Genomic DNA, 18,194 nt, shown 5'->3' with positions numbered 1-18,194 from the left:
ACGCACACACACCGGGGCTGAAGAGCATACTCGCATCAATGCAACTGTTATTACCACAGAGGTATTTATTTTTCCTCTCAACTGGGACATGTTTGTGCTGGGAGGGGCTAGAATGACCCCATGGAGAATACATGAACACATGAAGCAGCCTTATACTGAATTAGAGCCTCTGTCCATCAAAGTCAGTATTGTCTACTCAGACCGGCAGCGGCTCTCCAGGGTCTCAGGCAGGGTCTTTCACATCACCTACTTACCTAGTCCCTTTAACTGGAGATGCTGAGGATTGAACCTGGGACCTTCTGCATGCCAAGCGGATCCTCTACCACTGAGCCACAGCCCCTCCCCATAAAGAGAAAAGGGGTTGCTGAACAGGCATCTTTTGAACACTTTGGAAAAAACGGACTGCCCAAGTCTTAATTTAATTACTCAAGCAATAAATTCCTGATGAATTAAAAACAATTGATTACCGGTAAATTATGAAAAAGAGCTTTGCAAGAGCTGAGCTGCAAAGCCAAACCAGAATTAGCAAGACCTCAGTTCATCTGCGGGTGTGGAGCAGATGAGACCTTAACACACAGGGAGTTGGCTGGAAGAAGCTGAAATCTAGCCGCCACCTTTGTTTGTGTCTCTGTATCTTCAGTTCACACCCGAGGAATCAAACACAACTAGATTTGCCAGTTCTTCAAAACATCGAAGCTGGCACCTGGGTGGGTCCTGTCTGTCAAGAGCTGGTGCCCAGAGGAAGTCAGGTGGTAGAACCAAGGAGCAAAACCCCATTTTTTCTGGCAGGTCCAGGAAGCAGAGCCCAGCGCAAAAGCAATCTATTAACTTAAAGGTTTACACAACTTAAAACAAACAACAACCCTGAGGGTCCCAGAGGCGGGGCTAGGACAGAAATGGCCTTGCTTCTCTGGCAACTAGACTGAGAGCAGGGTTGAACCTGTGCTCCCTGTTTGATTTCTTTTTATATTAATAGATATTTCAGCGAATGGTTTCAATCTTTTTTTCAAGGCTGGTTTTGTCAACCCACTTGTATGCACATGTGGTGTGGTTTTTCATATGCAATTTATACAGCATTTCTCTGTACAATGCACATTATTTGTACATGTACGCACTGTGCTGATTTGAAGACGCACAAATGAAGATTAAAAGTAGTATACATCTTTTTGGGGAAAATCTGGTACAAGAAAACAGAAAAGAAAAGAAGAAGAACAAATAGGCTTGATTTACACAAGGGAGAAGCCAAACTGAAATGGGTCTTACTGAGCAGCAATTAGACATTCAAAACCATTCCAGACTGAAAGACAGATCCTGAATTTCTGGTATACTGACAACTCTAATTCTACGTATACCATCAGAGTTCATAATTTTGATCAGCCGGCCCTACTCCTTCCACAGATCCTTAAAGGCAGAGCAGGATAAACATATATAATATATAAATGTGGCAGTTATAAAAATTTTAAAAGGTCGACAGCCTGTGGGATGTGTAACCAAAGCGACAAAACAAGCAGTTGATTCACTGTTTAATTTGCAAGAACATCCGCTTGTAAAACATATTGAATAGTCGAACTTCGATAGCAGGTAAAGAATGTGCTCTAAAATAATCTTGTCTTTGTCCTTAATGGTGTGGAATTTAGAAATATTCCTCCTGGACCATTGGGGAAAGGAAGGGGTGGAGAGAAAGAACCACAGTGAGTTCAAGTCAAAACTGGGTATGTTTTTGAAGAGCGTCGTGCCATTTCGTTTCTGGTGCTTCAGTGGTGCATGATTAGGGTTAAGAATACTCTTTTCCTCGCCCTAATGATCTAGATTTCCCCCCTTCCATTTCTTCCGGGCAACAGGAGTCACAGCCAGGACAGGGCGTTGGGTGGCATAAAGAGGCATCTAATTAAATTTCCTCCAAGTTTATTACATTAATAGGTTGTGCTCATGATACGACTGGTAGCTGTATATAAATATAGTAGCACAAGAGCCCTGCTGGATCAGACCAATGGTCCATCAAGTCTGGCATCCTGTTTCTCACAGGGGCCGACTAGATGTCCCAGAAAGCCTACAGCAGAGGCACAGAGGCCTAGCAAATACATTCGGGTATATCTGAGCTGAAAAAATATCCCCAAAATACCTTACCAGTATTTGGGGAGGGGGGTATTCCCCCCCCCCAGCTGAATACACATTAGAGAATCTCCTGTACCAATCCTAAAAAACTCCTGGGGGAAAAGTATTTGGATTTATTCGAGAATACCAAATAGGGGCTGTCCAAGGCTGCCTTTTCCCCACCTTTGAAGGTTTTCAGAGCAACAGGAGGGAGGGAGGATGAGGCATTTCTCACAGGCAAATAAGAAATCTCAATAAGAGGATCTGCACTGTTTGCCCAATCACTGCAGTTGTTTTACAGGTTGTTTGGCTTGAAATGTGGAGTCCAACAACCTTGTTCCTTGCATTTTCAGGTTTCTCAGGGAACAGGAGGGAGGGGGAGCGGTACTCTTTGCCCAATCACAGGAGCTGTTTCATGGCTGGTTTCCTTTAAATTCTTGTATGGGCAAAGAGCATAAAAGCAGGCCCTGGCTGCAGCTAGACTCCATTACAGAGAGAGGCATTTCAAGATATGAACAAATCACAGGCTTTACTTTTGTGTAGAGTTCCTGTCCCCTTTGTCTATGTAGGTGAAAGCTTGTTGCAGTGGTGGCTGAGTCCTTGAGACAACTCATGTTGCCTTGTGCCAAGGTGCTGGATTAGATGGGCTTTTGTCCCCTTGTGATTTTATAGCAATGTGAATGCCTAGCTCAGTAGTAGGAGACAAGTTAGACTTATGTGGATCCACCTTGTGATGTCTCCCCTTTAAAAAGTATTACTTTTATTATGCCTTTTTTAATTGTTTCTGGATTGATGGAAATTGATTTAGTCTGCAATGTTAATAAAATTAAAAACTGAAGGGAAATACAGATAGAGGCTTCTGGAGTGCTAAGCTTCTTCTGCTTCTCTGGAAGGCCTGTTGCTGCTGCTTAAAAATCAGACCTCTGGATAGGTTCCCCATAGGTTATAATGGAGCCAAATAATTTCGGATTCCTGAATAAAACTTGGATTCAAATACCACACTGGTATTGGGATCCCAAAAGATCAGGAATACCGATATATTTTTTTGGCTCCGATATACCTGGATCCAAAAAATACTGATTTTTTTTAATTCATGCCTATTAGCGGGTTGAGCGTTGTAGGTGGATGGTCTTGTCTTACAGATGTCTTGGCAGAAGGATCCTGAATTCTGGGTTGGCATCCTCCCTCGTGGCAGTCAGCTGTGCACTCGTACCTTGTACAGTGTTCAGCCTGAATCCCAGCATACCAGCAAACCATAGTATCACACAGGATCCTCACCCATTAGTGTCCATGTTTGAGGCTGACCTCTGGATTTTGTCTGCCTGTTAAGTTAATTGCCACGCTTGAAATCCAAAATGTTGGGGCTAGGTGTAGACAGGGGAGGTGTGGAGTTAGGGTCGAAATACTTTTTTGCACTTGCACGTTCCTTTGGGACAGTGTCTGGAGAGGTCCAAGGCAAAGCACACAGAAACTCTTCTGTCAATACACAGGGCAGCAGAGATCTCTCTTATTCAACCCAGACTGTCTCCAACTATCACAAGCACCACGAGAAAACTAAAAAAAATGTCCCATTCAAGCAGGCAAAACCAGACACAGATTGCACACGTCTATCGTATTATTAAGCACTTAAGCAATTAAGGGACAGACCGGAAGACATGCGCCCATTTTGCAGGATGCAAAACAAAGAGCCTCCAGTATGAAAGGCAAGTGGTGGATCCATTACAGATGACTCAAAATCCATGCAAAGCAGAATATTCGAGGAAGGCAGCCAGCCCATAAGTTACAATTCAGATTAAGCCATGCCAAAGAACTCCAAGCCGAAGCAACAGCAAACCACTGAAGGAAGTGTGCCCGCTCCGGCACAGAAAACTACTCATCATATCATGCATGATATGTCTGAAAGATCAAAGTGTTAGGAAACATTTACCATTGCTAATTCCCCCATCCCTCATACACTCAGCATACATAACGGGGAGGAGCCATGGCTCAGTGGCAGAGCACCTGCTTGGCTTGCAGAAGGTCCCCAGCTCAACTGTGGCACTTCCCGTTTAAAGCATCAGGCAGTAGGTGACTTTCAGCCCATTCCTGAGCCCAGCAGTGCTTGGGGACGGCATGGCAGGGGCACCGCCGTGGCACCTCCAAAGAGGTTTGGAGGCTGCCATGAGCAGTAAAAAGGGCCATTTAACGCTCAAAAATAAAAATGGGGGGGGAGCCCCTTAGGTTAAAGCGATGCTGCGCCAGCAAAAACCTGGTGCAGCACCACTGAGGTGGAGGGGGGCGATCCCAGGCTGGAAGGGGTTAGGAAGCTGCCTACCAGCAGCTCTGCCCCGAATGCCCTGGGAACACCTCGAGACACCGGCGCAAGCACTTGCGCCGTTGGGATGCTGATGGGAGGCTACGCTGCTGCGGCATTCCACAGAGGCTGGCATAACCACCCCAACGCCGGTCTTAGTGGCACCAGTTTTGGTGGCACAGGCACTAGCACAAGTGGCGAGGACGCTGGTGCGGCCACTTGCATGCCTCCTATGGACTTTCGGCTTTGGGGCTCAGGAATGGGCTGATAGACTTCCCTCCCCCAAGTCCCTGGAGAACTGCTGCCAGTCAAAGTAAACAAGACCGACCTTGATAGGCCAATGACCTCACTCAGTATAAGGCAGCTTCATGAGCTCATGTACCCTGGTACATGAAACACAGAAATACCACAATGGGAAGCAGGTGTCCGTCTGTCTGTAGCAGTGAAAAAGAGCAAGAGTCCAGTAGCACCTTAAAGACTAACAAAGTTTCTGGCAGTGTATGACCTTTCCTTTCCCTAGATTTAACAGCCACTGGCTATCCATCAACCACTTCACACTTTAAAAAGGGGAAATTAAATTTATTTTTTCCTTGAAGCTATAAAGAGAAAAGTCGCCACGATCTATTTGACAGCAGATAACGCAGTATCCGCTTCTCAGAAAGTGTCTTCAGCTGTTTTACCCAGGCAGTGATATATTTATTTCGTGCAATACCATTTGGTGGACATGTTAAACAATGTGGGCCGTGTGAGCTTTCGTGAGTCACAGCTCACCTTCTTCTGATACCAGAAATACCTTCTCTCATACACAGGCAAACAAGAAATCTGCAGAGGCACATGTTTCTCAGCTGACACACACACATACGCGAGAAATCCCCACCCTACCCCACCCCGGCTATTGTTACTCATCAATCGCTAAAAGTTTGTTAAAAGATGAGCTATGAGAAGTATTTTAGCCAAACTTGGAAACCATTTATTCAGCAGTGGAACAAAGTGAAACCAGAACAAAATTTCAGACAAGATGTTTTGATGTATATACATTCAACAAATGTTTGACTGAGTTTGGATAATTAGGCTATGTAATTGTGATTCTCCATTATGTATATGCTGATTTTTCTAATCACAGAATAATGCACTAAACATTAGAATGCAATTCTTTTTAAAGTCCCCTTCTTTGATGCTATGGCTCTCCATTAAATAGCAGTTGTTTAAAATACTCTGTGAAAAACAAAGTCAGGGACAGATTTATATTGCAAGGTTGGATTAAGTTTGTATATGTTAACAAATACATTCAAGAGATTCAGGGTCCAATTAAACTTTGGTTATTAACTGTTAGCCATATATTGTTTCCATATTGCTTTAGTGTTTATAGGAAAATTCACTGAACACAAAACGAAAAAAATCTTTGGCCTGGCAAGGCTTCGTGTTAAAAAATGCACACAATTTCTCCACTCATTTTTTTGTTGCATGTACCGTAACAGCAGAAAGACACTAATAATTCCATGGTGTCCCCCCCCCACTTCTTGAGAACTCTGTGCATGATCTGTGTACTGCAAATCTTATCTAAATGACATCCATCCTGCCCTTCAGCTTTCATTCCTAAATATCACCAGCTCTTCTTGGAATGCTACTCAAGTGACTCTTTACTGCTCTCTACTGGCTGTGAAGCATATGACTGGCAAAATGGAGGAACCTCTTTGTGAGGTTCCTGACCTGGATGGCCCAGGCTAGCCTGATCTCATCAGATCTCAGAAGCTAAGCAGGGTCAGCCCTGGTTAGTATTTGGATGGGAGACCACCAAGGAATACCAGGGTTGCTGTGCAGAGGAAGGCACTGGCAAACCACCTCTGTTAGTCTCTTGCCACGAAAACCCCAAAAGGGGGTCGCCATAAGTCGGCTGCGACTTGAAGGCACTTTACACACACACTTTGTGAGTACTGCAGGGGGATGTGAGAAATACCTTGGCTTGGATCTTCAGCAGGACCAGCATTAGCGCCAAGTGCATGTGTGTGTATGTGTGTGTGTGTGTGTGTGTAAAGTGATGTCAAATCTCAGCCGCATGGGGAAATAGGGTTGCCGGCTCTGAGTTGGGAAATACCTGGAGATTTTGGGGGCAGAGCATGAGGAGGGCAGGGTTTGGGAAGGGGAGGGACTTCAATGCCATAGAGTCCAATTGCCAACACGGCCGTTTTCTCCAGGGGAACTGATCTCTGTCACCTGGAGATTGGTTGTAATAGCGGGAGATCTCCAGCCACCACCTGGAGGTTGGCAACCCTATCTCTTGTCCCTACAGTAGAAAATCAGTGTGGTGTAGTGGTTAAGAGTGGTGGGCTTTAATCTGGGGAACCTCCACATGGTGGCGGGAGATCTCCTGCTATTACAACTGATCTCAAGCCAATAGTGATCAATTCACCTGGAGAAAATGGCAATTGGACTCTATGGCATTGAAGTCCCTCTTACCCCAAACCCTGCCTCCAAAAACCTCCCGCCGGTGGCGAAGTGGGACCTAGCAACCCTAATCCAGGCAGGGTGGATGAAAGGGCTGGCTTCCCCCATGCCTGGAGCAGGTTGTTAGGCTAGGAGACATTCAGAGAAGGTCAGTGAAAGGTAAGCAGCTCACCTGGCTGCTTGATAGGAATCAGATTTCCCACTCAGAAAGACTTGCTTTGGCCAATGAAATTACTTTACTAGACCAAGGTGGGTGCCTGGCTTTGCAAGCCCCTGTGGCGATGGGTAGGCATGCAGATCTTCCATTAGTGAATCAGTCTCCCACCCAAGGCTTTGTTTAGATATTATATTTTTGTATGTTTGGGTTTTTTGTATTATGGAATGCATTGAATTTGTTCTGCTCATGACCTGTTGGTCCACGAGCATAAAGAATGGAATAAAGGACTCAAATCTAGCCATACTTCAATGAGCTAGATTTGCGTGTGTTGCAGGCTACAGAAAATATATCCTTTAGTCCAACCACTGAGGCCTCCTGATTGCTAGATGGATTGATCTTTCCCTTCCCACTTCCCTGCTCTTTCTTTTTCTTTATTGTTTCTTCACAGGCAGTATTATCCACTGACGTTTCCCTCCTCCTCTTATCTTTACAAAAACAAACAAAGAAAACCGGCTCTGTGTTTCCGAGGAACTTGTTAAGTTGCTACAAAGGCAAACAGAACGGACTGAACTTGAGAACCTAAAGCCCGAGCAGCTTCATGATGCTACCTGGCAGCCCAGGGGGATGGGGGCAGGAAGCATCGCCCCTGCTGGGAAATCCTGGAGAGTCTGACAGCCAGGAGGGGGGTGAGAAATATGGGGGGGGGGCTTGAGCCCCAGTGCCCTCCATAGCTTACATCCCTGGCTGGCAGAGAGCCCACCCTTGACTGGAGATGCTGGTGCGGTCTGGAGGTATTGGGGTGGCTGGGTAAAAGACAAGAACAATTTGGGGAGAAGCTAGGGTTGCCAGCTCCCCGTTGGGAAATTCCTGGAGGTTTGGGGGTAGAACCTGGGGATAGGTGGGGTTTGGGGAGGGATCTCAGCAGGACACACACACACCATAGAGTCCAACCTCCAAAGCAGCCATTTTCTACAAAGGTTTTTCATCTGGAGATTGGTTGTTGTTCCAGGAAATCTCATCAGGAGGTTAGCAACACTTGGAGAAATGTAGATGCCATTGTGGGAGAAGAGAACAGTTACGGAGGGGCTACTGACCACCATTTTTCTATGGGCCTTTTTTTTTTTTTTAAGTGTGCCCCATGGCGCAGAGGCAGTCCAAGCTCTGCTCACGACCTGAGTTCGATCCCGACGGAGGTTGGTTTCAGGTAGCCGGCTCAGGGTTGACTCAGCCTTCCATCCTTCCGAGGTCGGTCAAATGAGTACCCAGCTTGCTGGGGGTAAAGGGAAGAGGACTGGGGAAGGCACTGGCAAACCACCCCGTAAACAAAAGCCTGTCTACTAAACGTCGGGATGTGATGTCACCCCATGGGTCAGGAATGACCCTGTGCTTGCACAGGGGACCTTTACCTTTTATTCTAATTAAAAAAACTGCCACCAATTGTGACACTTAGGCTTTTCTAGGATGATCATAACCCTTGGAGTACATTTAAGGCTGCCAGACCAGATTTTCCAAACTAGGGGACATCCAGTCAGTGAGGAGCAAAGAAGCACAGTGGCAACAACCCTAGGTCCACGGCTTCACAAACCCAGGGCTTGAGAACAACCCTTTCGAAACCTTTCCTGTCCCTGCACTGATGCGATACCAGCTGAGCCCAACGTCAACATGCCGGTGCTGTCAAAAGCACCACCCACACCATTCCTGAGCATGGGGAAGGAGGAACACCTGGACGCTTTGTTTCTTGGTGACAAAAACAAGCGTGGTGGGAGGACAAGAATACCCTTCCCTGCGAGTCTTGTCTGTTCGCAAGCCTAGGAAAATACGCCTCTGCGAGACCGCCCCTTAGAGGAAGACAAAAAGGAAGTGGACAGGATTCTAGAAACTACAATGTAGCTGGAACCGGCTGGTTTCCCATGACAGCTCTGTTAAGGCTGATCTACATTCTGCTGCCCTCCCACGGGGCATCACTCTGCACTGATAGCTGGCAGGGCTGGCCCACCCAACAGGCTGCCTAGACGATCGCCTAGGGAGGCACTCTATGCAAAGAGATGGAGAAGCTCCAAACCGGTCCTCCAGCAGTGTCATGGGATCTGCTGGGGCCCTTGGCAGGCCCAGTCCATCTCCAGGTCTGGGAGGAGGGTTGCCAACCTCCAGGTGGTTGGCAACCCTACTCCAGGTTGGACTGCTATTTTGTCAGCAGAAGAACTGGTGTTACCTTTGCAACCCTGATAAGATGCTAGTTGTTCAAGTTTATTGAAACAGAGGATCTGTATGGACTTCTTTTGTTTTGTATTGTTGTAAGAGTAGGTTTTCTTATGTGTATAGTATGTTTATAGGTTGTACGTTGTGTTTGCACATTGTAAGTGAAGATATACAATACATGTTGAGAGGTTTAGTCTAGTGCTGGTTTATTTTTGTTGCATAACCTCCAGGTGGTGGCTGGAGATCTCCCGCTAGTACAACTAATCTCCAGGTGACAGAGATCAGTTCACTGGGAGAAAATGGCTGCTTTGGACATTGGACTCTATGGCGTTGAAGTCCCTCCCCTCTCCAAAACCTGCCCTCCTCAGGCCCCTCCCCCAAAATCTCCAGGTAATTTCCAGGCAACTCGGAGCTGGAAACACTATCTGGAAGTGGTGGCAGCATGACATGCAGCAGCCCTGGGCCCCTTTGCACTGCACCCATGCAGTCTTCTTCCACTGCTAGGTCTGTGAGGGGTGGCGGCACGGTGCATGGCAAGCAGCGGCCCCAGGTGCCACCAAGCCATACCCATGCATACAGGGGGCTGGGCCTTCCCCCATCACTGGGCCCAGGAGCAGCAGCCCCAAGCAATGCTGTGCCAAAGCATCTGAGCAGGACCTTACTCCATTGCTGGTCTGGGATCAGTGGAGGAGGGGCTGTGGCTCAGTGGTAGAGCATCTGCTTGGCATGCAGAAGGTCCCGGGTTCAATCCCTGGCATCTCCAGTTAAAGGGACTAGGCAAGTAGGTGATGTGAAAGACATCTGCCTGAGACCCTGGAGAGCCGCTGCCAGTCTGAGTAGACAATACTGACTTTGACAGACAAAGGGTCTGATTCAGTAGAAGGCAGCTTCATGTGTTCATGTGTTCATGTGAGGAGGCACAGTCGAAGCATCTGCTTGGCATGCAGAAGGTGCCAGGTTCAATCCCGGTCTGAGTTTCCCTGTGGTGCAGGGAAGGGACTGATTGGCCTGGAGTAGCACAAATCCTTGGGCCGACCCTGAATGTAGGAATCCCCCCCGTGTAAAGAAAGCTGCTTTTTCGCCTGCTCCTCTTCAGAGTGTTCACATACAAAGTAACCTCTGATATTACCCTTGGTATTACTTGAAAGGGGATGGCCAGTCCAACCTGAAAGGGAACCTAGACAGTTGCCTGGGGCGCCTAAATTCCAAGCGCAACCGCCTCAGCTGCGTAAGCCGCTTAGAGAGACAGGGCCTTGGGCAAGGATGTTGGATTTACCTCCTTTCGGAGTGCAAAATGCCAAAGAGGTAGCCGTGTCAGTTTGTTACAGACAAACCAGTCTTGTGGCACATTAAAGTCTAACAGAAACTCATGGCAGAAATTATTAGTCCATTTTGTCAGACCTGACATGGTTATGTTCTTCAAATGTATGAATCTGCTTTAAAGAAGAAGAAGAAGAAGAGTTGGTTTTTATACCCCGCTTTTCTCTATCGAAAAGAGACTCAAAGCAGCTTACAATTGCCTTCCCTTCCCCTCCCCACAACAGACACCTTTTGAGGTAGGTGGGGCTGAGAGAGTTCGGAGAGAGCTGTGACTAGCCCAAGGTCACCTAGGAGGCTGCATGTGTAGGAGTGGGGAAACCAACCGGGTTCTCTGGATTAGAGTCCACTGCTCATGGGGAGGAGTGGGGAATCAAACCTGGTTCTCCAGATTAGAGTCCGCTGCTCTTAACCACTTCACCCCGTTGGCTACACCAAACGTTCTAGCTCACTACTGCCTGTTCCAACCAGCAGTGGCTCTCCAAGGTCTCAAGCAGAGAAAGGTCTTTCCCAACACCTGCTGTGATCCTTTTATGCAGAGCTGCAAGGGATGGCTCCTGAGGACAGCACATAGTATAAATGAATTTAAGGAGAGCAAAAAACAATGTGATTCTCCTTACTAATATGAAGAAAAGATTACCTGGCCAACCTTGATTCGCTGTTGTGGTGCTCAGTTTTGGATGAAACCAATATATGACAGAGAGGCAATGATATCCGGCCAGGATCTGCAAAAAAGGGACTACAGATTGTTTGTGCAGTTGAGTAGGGCACCTCCAAAGCGACTCACTGTGTTGTTAAAAATGTACCTTCATTAGGGTGTCCAAGTTTATTGTGGACAGAAACTCAATGCCTTTAAGAACTGCACAGCAGGCTGAAGCCAACAGGTTCGGCTTTGCCCACTGTTGTACCCTATGCTGCAAACGATTTAACATGTTTGTTTATCTATGGGAAAAAGCCTGCGGAAATGCTTGCAGGGCACTTTGGAATCTTCAAGTATTAGAATGTACATTTATCTCCTTAAATTTTCAAGTCCTCTTAACTCAAGGGAGAATACATACAATAACCACGGCTGCTCTCTTTCAAAAAACATATTGACACTTTACAGTAGCAGAAAGCTGGACATTGAAGAAAGCTGATAGGAAGAAAGTAGATTCCTTTGAAATGTGGTGTTGGAGGAGAGTGTTACGGATACCCTGGACTGCCAAAAAACAACAAAAACCAATGGGTTATAGATCAAATCAAGACTGAACTGACCCTGGAAGCTGAAATGACTAAACTGAGGCTATCGTATTTTGGTCACATCATGAGACGACAAGAGTCACTGGAAAAAACAGTCATGCTAGGAAAAGCTGAGGGCAGCCGGAAAAGAGGAAGACCCAACAAGAGATGGATTGACTCTATAAAGGAAGCCACAGCCCTCAATTGGCAAGACCTGAGCAAGGTTGTTAAAGATAGGACATTTTGGAGGACATTGATTCATGGGGTCGCCATGAGTCGGAAGCAACTTGACGGCACTTCACACACACACACACACACACACACACACACACACACAGAGTGGCAGATCTGTGAACACATCAAGCTGCCTTATACCGAGTCAAACTATTGGTCTTTTTAGTTCAGCATTGTCTACTCTGGCAATGAGTCTCAAAGGCAAAGGTCTTTCTCCCACACTAATCACTAGCAGGGGAGCGCAGCTATCGTATACCTTTGACCGAAGAACGGTACACTCCTTCTACCTGGGGTGGTCATCCTCTTCCACCAAGTGCGCAGCTTCGGGAGGGACGCACATGGAGTGGTGAGGGAGGGAGGGGACACCCGCCTAGCCAGCCAGATCAGACGAATCAACCCTGGCGATCAATGGGGTGACAGATGTCATCGCCAGATCGCCCTCACATCCACTAATTACTTCAAACCCTTCAATCGCAGACGCCAGAGATTAAACCTGGAACCTTCCACATACTTGATTCATAGGGTCGCCATGAGTTGGAAGCAACTTGATGGCACTTAACACACACGCACACACTTCCACATACAAAACATGAACAGTGCCGCTTAGCTATGGCCTCGTCTCCAGTCTCTGAAATCTACTCTTTCCTATCGGCAAGAAAAGATCCTCCTTCCTGGAAATGGTTATTAGGTAAAGGTAAAGGTGCAAGCACCGGGTCATTACTGACCCGTGGAGTGACGTCACATCCCAACGTTTACTAGGCAGACTATGTTTACGGGGTGGTTTGCCATTGCCTTCCCCAGTCATCTACACTTTACCTCCAGTGAGCTGGGTACTCGTTTTACCGACCTCAGAAGGATGGAAGGCTGAGTCAACCTTGAGCCGGCTACCTGAAACCAACTTCCGTCGGGATCGAACTCAGGTCGTGAGCAGAGCTAGGACTGCAGTACTGCAGCTTACCACTCTGCACCATGGGGCTCTTAAATGGTTATTATGCAGCCATTAAAAACACAGAACTTCTGTCCAGACAGAGGTGGCAGAGCCTCACCAAAATAACATCACTGCTGCTTAAATTAACACCTTTTATACATATATTATATATTATAGAACAATGGATTTAAACAATAGCCATGTAAATGTAAACAATACTTCTTCATCCTTCAAAAGGAAACATTTCTCTGTAGGGTAATGAGGCTGTAGGCACGAAATTCATAAATAGAAAACACAGCCTTCCAGAGTCAGCCAGAAATATAGCACGAGGGTCTCTTTGGTGTTTGCCCATGTCTTGAAGCTTTGTTTCCCCCCCAAGGGAAAAGAAAAGAGCAGGATAAAAACAATCCTAGCTGAAGCAAACAGGCCCGACTGTGAACCCAAACTGATGGGAGGTGTCCCCGTTGTGAAACACAGCAAAATCACGCAGGGGCAAAAGGCTGAGATCCTCTGTGGAGAAACGGAAAATGGTGTCTGTGATGGAGGATTCATTGTCCAGCTGAAACATAAACACACACACAAAGAGGGATTATGGCCAGGCCTTTTGTATGCCTGTGTGCAATTCCATAGGAGCCGAAGAAAAAGCAGAGAACGTGGCATGGAAATTCAGCTTCTTGAGGATCTCAGCAATATTCAGTTCAGTTCAGTTTATTAGTACAGCGATTGCCAGCAAAAGAGAACAAACATACCTTAAATACACTATAAATAGAAAATAAGCAATTACTAAAAACCCAGATAAAATATTCTCTCCCCCCCTAAAATGGCCAAAAATTTTAATAACTCAGGATTTAAAATTATTGACTCTACCCACCTTTTCTGAGCGAATTTTAATCGCCACAGAATTTAGCTACCTGTAACAATTTATTACGATCTCCTTCCCACAAGAGGTATTTCAGTTTCTCCACCTCTGAGCTAAAATCTGTTGTATTAGTAAGTGGGAAAATCAATTTCTGGCACATTTCCTCATAAAAGACACATCTGATTAAACATGACCTACATTCTCTATTTCTCCTGTCTTACAATGGCATCCCCACTCCCGATTTTGCTAACTTCCTAAATTTTCCATCTATAATGATGGTAGTGCCGAGCCTCTTGCCAGGGTTAGGGCTCTTGCTTTATTCAGAAACTTGTGTTTCTAGTCCTTGCTTCCGCAAAGGTATGCTTGAAAGCATGTGGGAAATGCCTGCCAAAATGCTAGGAACTGGAGAAACCTCAGCAGGTCAGTCTAGATGTTCTCAGGAGATCCTGAGTGGTGGTGGTGGGATAAAAGTAAAGGTAGCCCCCTGTGCAAGCACCGGGTCATTACTGATCCATGGAGTGACGTCACATCACAACTGTAGTGGTGGGTTACCAGTGGGTTTTCCAGGGAATCTTTCGTTTAAGGTTGTTTCCCAGCAAGGAAAGACCCCAATTTCCCCTTCCTACCGTAACACCACCCAAGAGGGAGAAAGAAGTTTTTCTCCCTCTCCCATAATACTAGAACACGGGGTCATCTGCTAAAGCTGGAGGGTGAGAGATTCAAAACAGATAAAAGGAAGTATTTTTTCACACAACGCATAGTTAAATTGTGGAACTCCCTGCCCCAGGATGTGGTGATGGCTGCCAGCCCTGAGGGCTTTAAGAGGGGAGTGGACATATTCATGGAGGAGAGGGGTATTCATGGCTGTTAGTTAGAATGGATACAAGTCATGCTGCATACCTATTCTCTCTAGCATCAGAGGAGCATGCCTATTATTTTGGGTGCGGTGGAACACAGGCAGGATGGTGCTGCTGCACTCGTCTTGTTAGTGGCTTCCTAGAGGCACCTGGTTGGCCACTGTGTGAACAGACTGCTGGACTTGATGGGCCTTGGTCTGATCCAGCAGGGCCTTTCTTATGTTCTTATGTTAAGGAAAGAGGAAGTGCAAATACCCTGGCCAGAAGCTCTCCAGCTTCCCCTCTGCAGCTTCCATGGTTAGCATAATTTATTTTGCCACTGCCACACTGAATTTCTGCTGCAGGGAGGAAAGCATCTCTAGATCTATTGCAAAGTCCCAGAAAGGGAATGGATCCTGCACCACCCACCCGTCAATTTGAGAACCACCAGATGCGATGCACAAATCGTGTGTATCAGAACAGCCCTGTCCAGTACCTCACTTGGGGCTTCCCTCTTTCCTCTCTCTTACCATGCATCCCTGTAGTGTAGCCAAGTAGCTGTGTTCCCTGGAGTCAGCAAGGAACTTGATTTCCTTTTCAAGCTGTGGTCCAGATCCATCATGATGAGGTCTGCAGGAGTAAGAGACCTTCTGGGTGGCTAGGCTGCTGTGGAGCTTCAGAAAACGCAGCTGCACCGTGCTCAAGCCCTGGTACTCCAACTGCAGCAGAAAGAAGAGCGCCAGTGCTCAACTGAACATCACTTAACACAGACCCACATGCGACTCCCCCAAAGCCCTGTCTTTCTCAAAGGCATTGCTCCAGTGCCCTTCAGGCCTGTACCGCTTCAGAATGCAGGCAGGGAAACTGGAGACATCATGGCTGAAAAACACAGTGCTCACTTGACTTGCAGAAGGCCCCAAGTTGAACCCCTGCAATCTCCAATTGAAGGGTCCCAGGCACCAGGTGTTGGGAAAGACCTTTCTCTGCCTGAGATACTGGAGAGCTGCTGCCAGCTGCAGCAGACAATGCTGAACCAGATGGACCAATGGTATGAGGAAGCTCATTTAGGGTAGTGCATATGATATACCCAAACTGAAAATAAACCTGAAATTAGCCATTTCAGCAATATTCGGGTTTGGGGTTGACCAAATACCAAAAGCTGGGAATCTGCTCGAAACCGATCAGGCGATTCCCGAAAAAGCCAAATAGATATTTGAATAGATATTTGACTTTTTTCTGGTTGGGCTATTCCCCTTTGATCAGATGCTCTGTGCTTTCTCCCACTTTTCTATCTTTGACTGGTTTTGTTAGGGTAGGGGTCATGTAAGCGGAGCCAACTTGGTCTGACAAAACTATCCATCACCATTCAGTGGAGTGATCTGGATCAGGATAGTCTAGAGGCAGAAGGGTCATTAAAAGTCGGGGCTCACCCAGTCCCGTCCGGAGGGATATAAGCTCATTGGATTGAGGGTTTGAACGTCCACTCTTGTGAAAACCTGCTTGCTTCAGTCTTACACCCATTGCTTCCATCTGACCAATCTGAAGGCTCTCTCTTAATTCTTGCTTCACCACAGCAAACCTAACCCGCCATGGCTACTTTTGGTTTATTCTGCCCTCATCCCCCATCTGAAAATCTGTACTGGAAACCTCAGTGGGCTGCAAAAAATATTTACCAGGAAGCCGCCGGGCAGGGAACTGAGCCACTGGAAGACGTCTTCTGAAGAGTATGCTCTCAACCAAGCCTTGATGGGCACCTGGGATTTCAACCATAGTTTCTGCTTAATGTCACAATCAAGTCTACCTTGCACTAGCCAAAGAAAAACCCATAGCAACAATACAGAATAAGGTGGAAACTGCACCAGAATAAAATAAAAAAATAATCAACTTTAAAATTTAGACATTTTCAAGAGAGTATTAAAATACAACTACAAAGAAAGGAAGACCATATAGTCCAAAGACAAATAAAAACTGACAAATGACCCAGAGTGGAGCAGTCACGGGTTCAGCATGCCCCATCGTCTTTTTATCCTTCGTGTTGGCAGCAGCAAATCTTGCCATTTGGAAAGCAACGCATTTGTCTCTATCTTTCAGTAGTTTGTATGTAAACCACCACCACCCCCAGGATATTTTATAAACACCAGTAACACTATGTGTGGAAGGAAAGCAGCATGGTATAGCCTGATCTCATCTGATGTCAGAAGCTAAGCAGGGTCGATACTTGGAAGGGAGACCTCCAAGGAAGACTGCAGAGGAAGGCAATGGCAAACCACCTCTGCTTCTCACTTGCCTTGAAAGCCCCTTGCTGGGGTCGCCATAAGTTGTCTGCAACTCGACAGCACTTTACACAAACCACGCCGTGTGTGTGTGTATGTGCTTTTTAAAACCCTGCTGTGGAGCGTTTTTTACATAACCAGGCTTTCCCCACACCCAACCACAACTCTTACCTGGTTTTGCACAGGGGAAACACAGGTCTCTCCTCCAGCAGTGAAGTTGCAGAATGCCAACAAAGAGTCTTGGGGACTGCCTTGGTTGGGGTCTATGTAATAATAGCCTGAAAGGAAAGGGGGGAATTAAGTCCTCTTTCGGCCAAATTAGATATGGGGTGGCATTTCCATGATTTAAACCAGTATCTGCCCTGATGATGCAGAAAGAGGGGCAAGGTGGACCTAATTTTTACAGGAAAAGGGATACACACTTACACGGTGATAACTCCTGCCCTTACCTGCCTCATACCTTCCTGGAGGGTGCCAGAGTGGAGTCCAGCTGTGAGCAAAGTAATTTTAAAAGCAATTTGAAAGAGAGGCTGTAAGACAATGGAAGAAAAAGAGTTGTTTTTTATATGCCGATTTTCTCTACCTTTTAAGGAGAATCAAACCAGCTTACAATTGCCTTCCCTTCCTCTCCCCACAACAGACACTTTGGGAGGTAGGTGGGGCTGGGAGAGCTCTAAGAGACCTGTGACCAGCCCAAGGTCACCCAGCTGGCTTCGTGTGTAGGAGTGGGGAAACCAGCCCAGTTCTCCAGATTAGAGTCTGCCACTCATGTGGAGGAGAGGGGAATCAAATCTGGTTCTCCAGATTAGAGTCCACTGCTCTTAACCACTACACCATGCTGGCTCCATGCTGGTCCCACACTCCTCAGCCATGCACCCTTTCACTGTTAGAACTGGAATCCCTTCCCTACTTGGGAAGTAAACCCAAGGTTAAGTATGAAATGGGGACCTGATGGATGTCGGGAGGGGATTCAACTTGAGTGCAACCAGTCAGCTCTGGACAAAGCAGGGAATGGCAGGAACAAGAAAGCCTCTTCACACAATAGGCCAGAGCAGGTCAGGTGGTATTCTCTATGCCGGCATGTCAGTCAGGCTTGTGCAGGTCTGAGAAACCTGGAGGGGTGTCTACACCGGTTGTTCCCCATTGACCACTTCTGCTTCAACAAAGAGCCATGTCTGATACTGGCCAATGTCCTGTGCTGTGGAAACCTCCAGCGCCCCAACAGAATCATACAAAACTGGTTTCAGAGGGTAGCCATGTTGGTGTGCAGTAGAAGAGCTAGATTTGAGAACAGTAGCACCTTAGCCTGATCTCGTCAGCTCTCAGAAGCTAAGCAGGGTC

General features: G+C 46.8%; 1 protein-coding gene across 1 annotated transcript in view; it reads right to left on the bottom strand.

The window, feature by feature from the left end:
- Positions 1-13,278: 13,278 nt before the first annotated feature.
- Positions 13,279-18,194, bottom strand: part of LOC130486850 (collagen alpha-1(III) chain-like) — a 28,507-nt gene continuing 23,591 nt past the window's right edge. The window contains exons 16-19 of the mRNA XM_056860150.1: positions 17,025-17,131; positions 16,254-16,334; positions 15,111-15,299; positions 13,279-13,444 (exon numbers count right to left, since the gene is read on the bottom strand). Of these exons, the coding sequence (XP_056716128.1) occupies positions 13,295-13,444; positions 15,111-15,299; positions 16,254-16,334; positions 17,025-17,131 (527 nt within the window). The 3' untranslated portion in view covers positions 13,279-13,294. The remainder of the gene's footprint in view (positions 13,445-15,110; positions 15,300-16,253; positions 16,335-17,024; positions 17,132-18,194) is intronic.

The sequence above is a fragment of the Euleptes europaea genome, chromosome 14 (genome assembly GCF_029931775.1).
Source record: "Euleptes europaea isolate rEulEur1 chromosome 14, rEulEur1.hap1, whole genome shotgun sequence".
In the NCBI taxonomy this organism is placed as follows: domain Eukaryota; kingdom Metazoa; phylum Chordata; class Lepidosauria; order Squamata; family Sphaerodactylidae; genus Euleptes; species Euleptes europaea.
The sequence above is the reverse complement of the archived record's forward strand: the minus strand, read 5'-3'. Positions and strand labels throughout refer to the sequence as shown.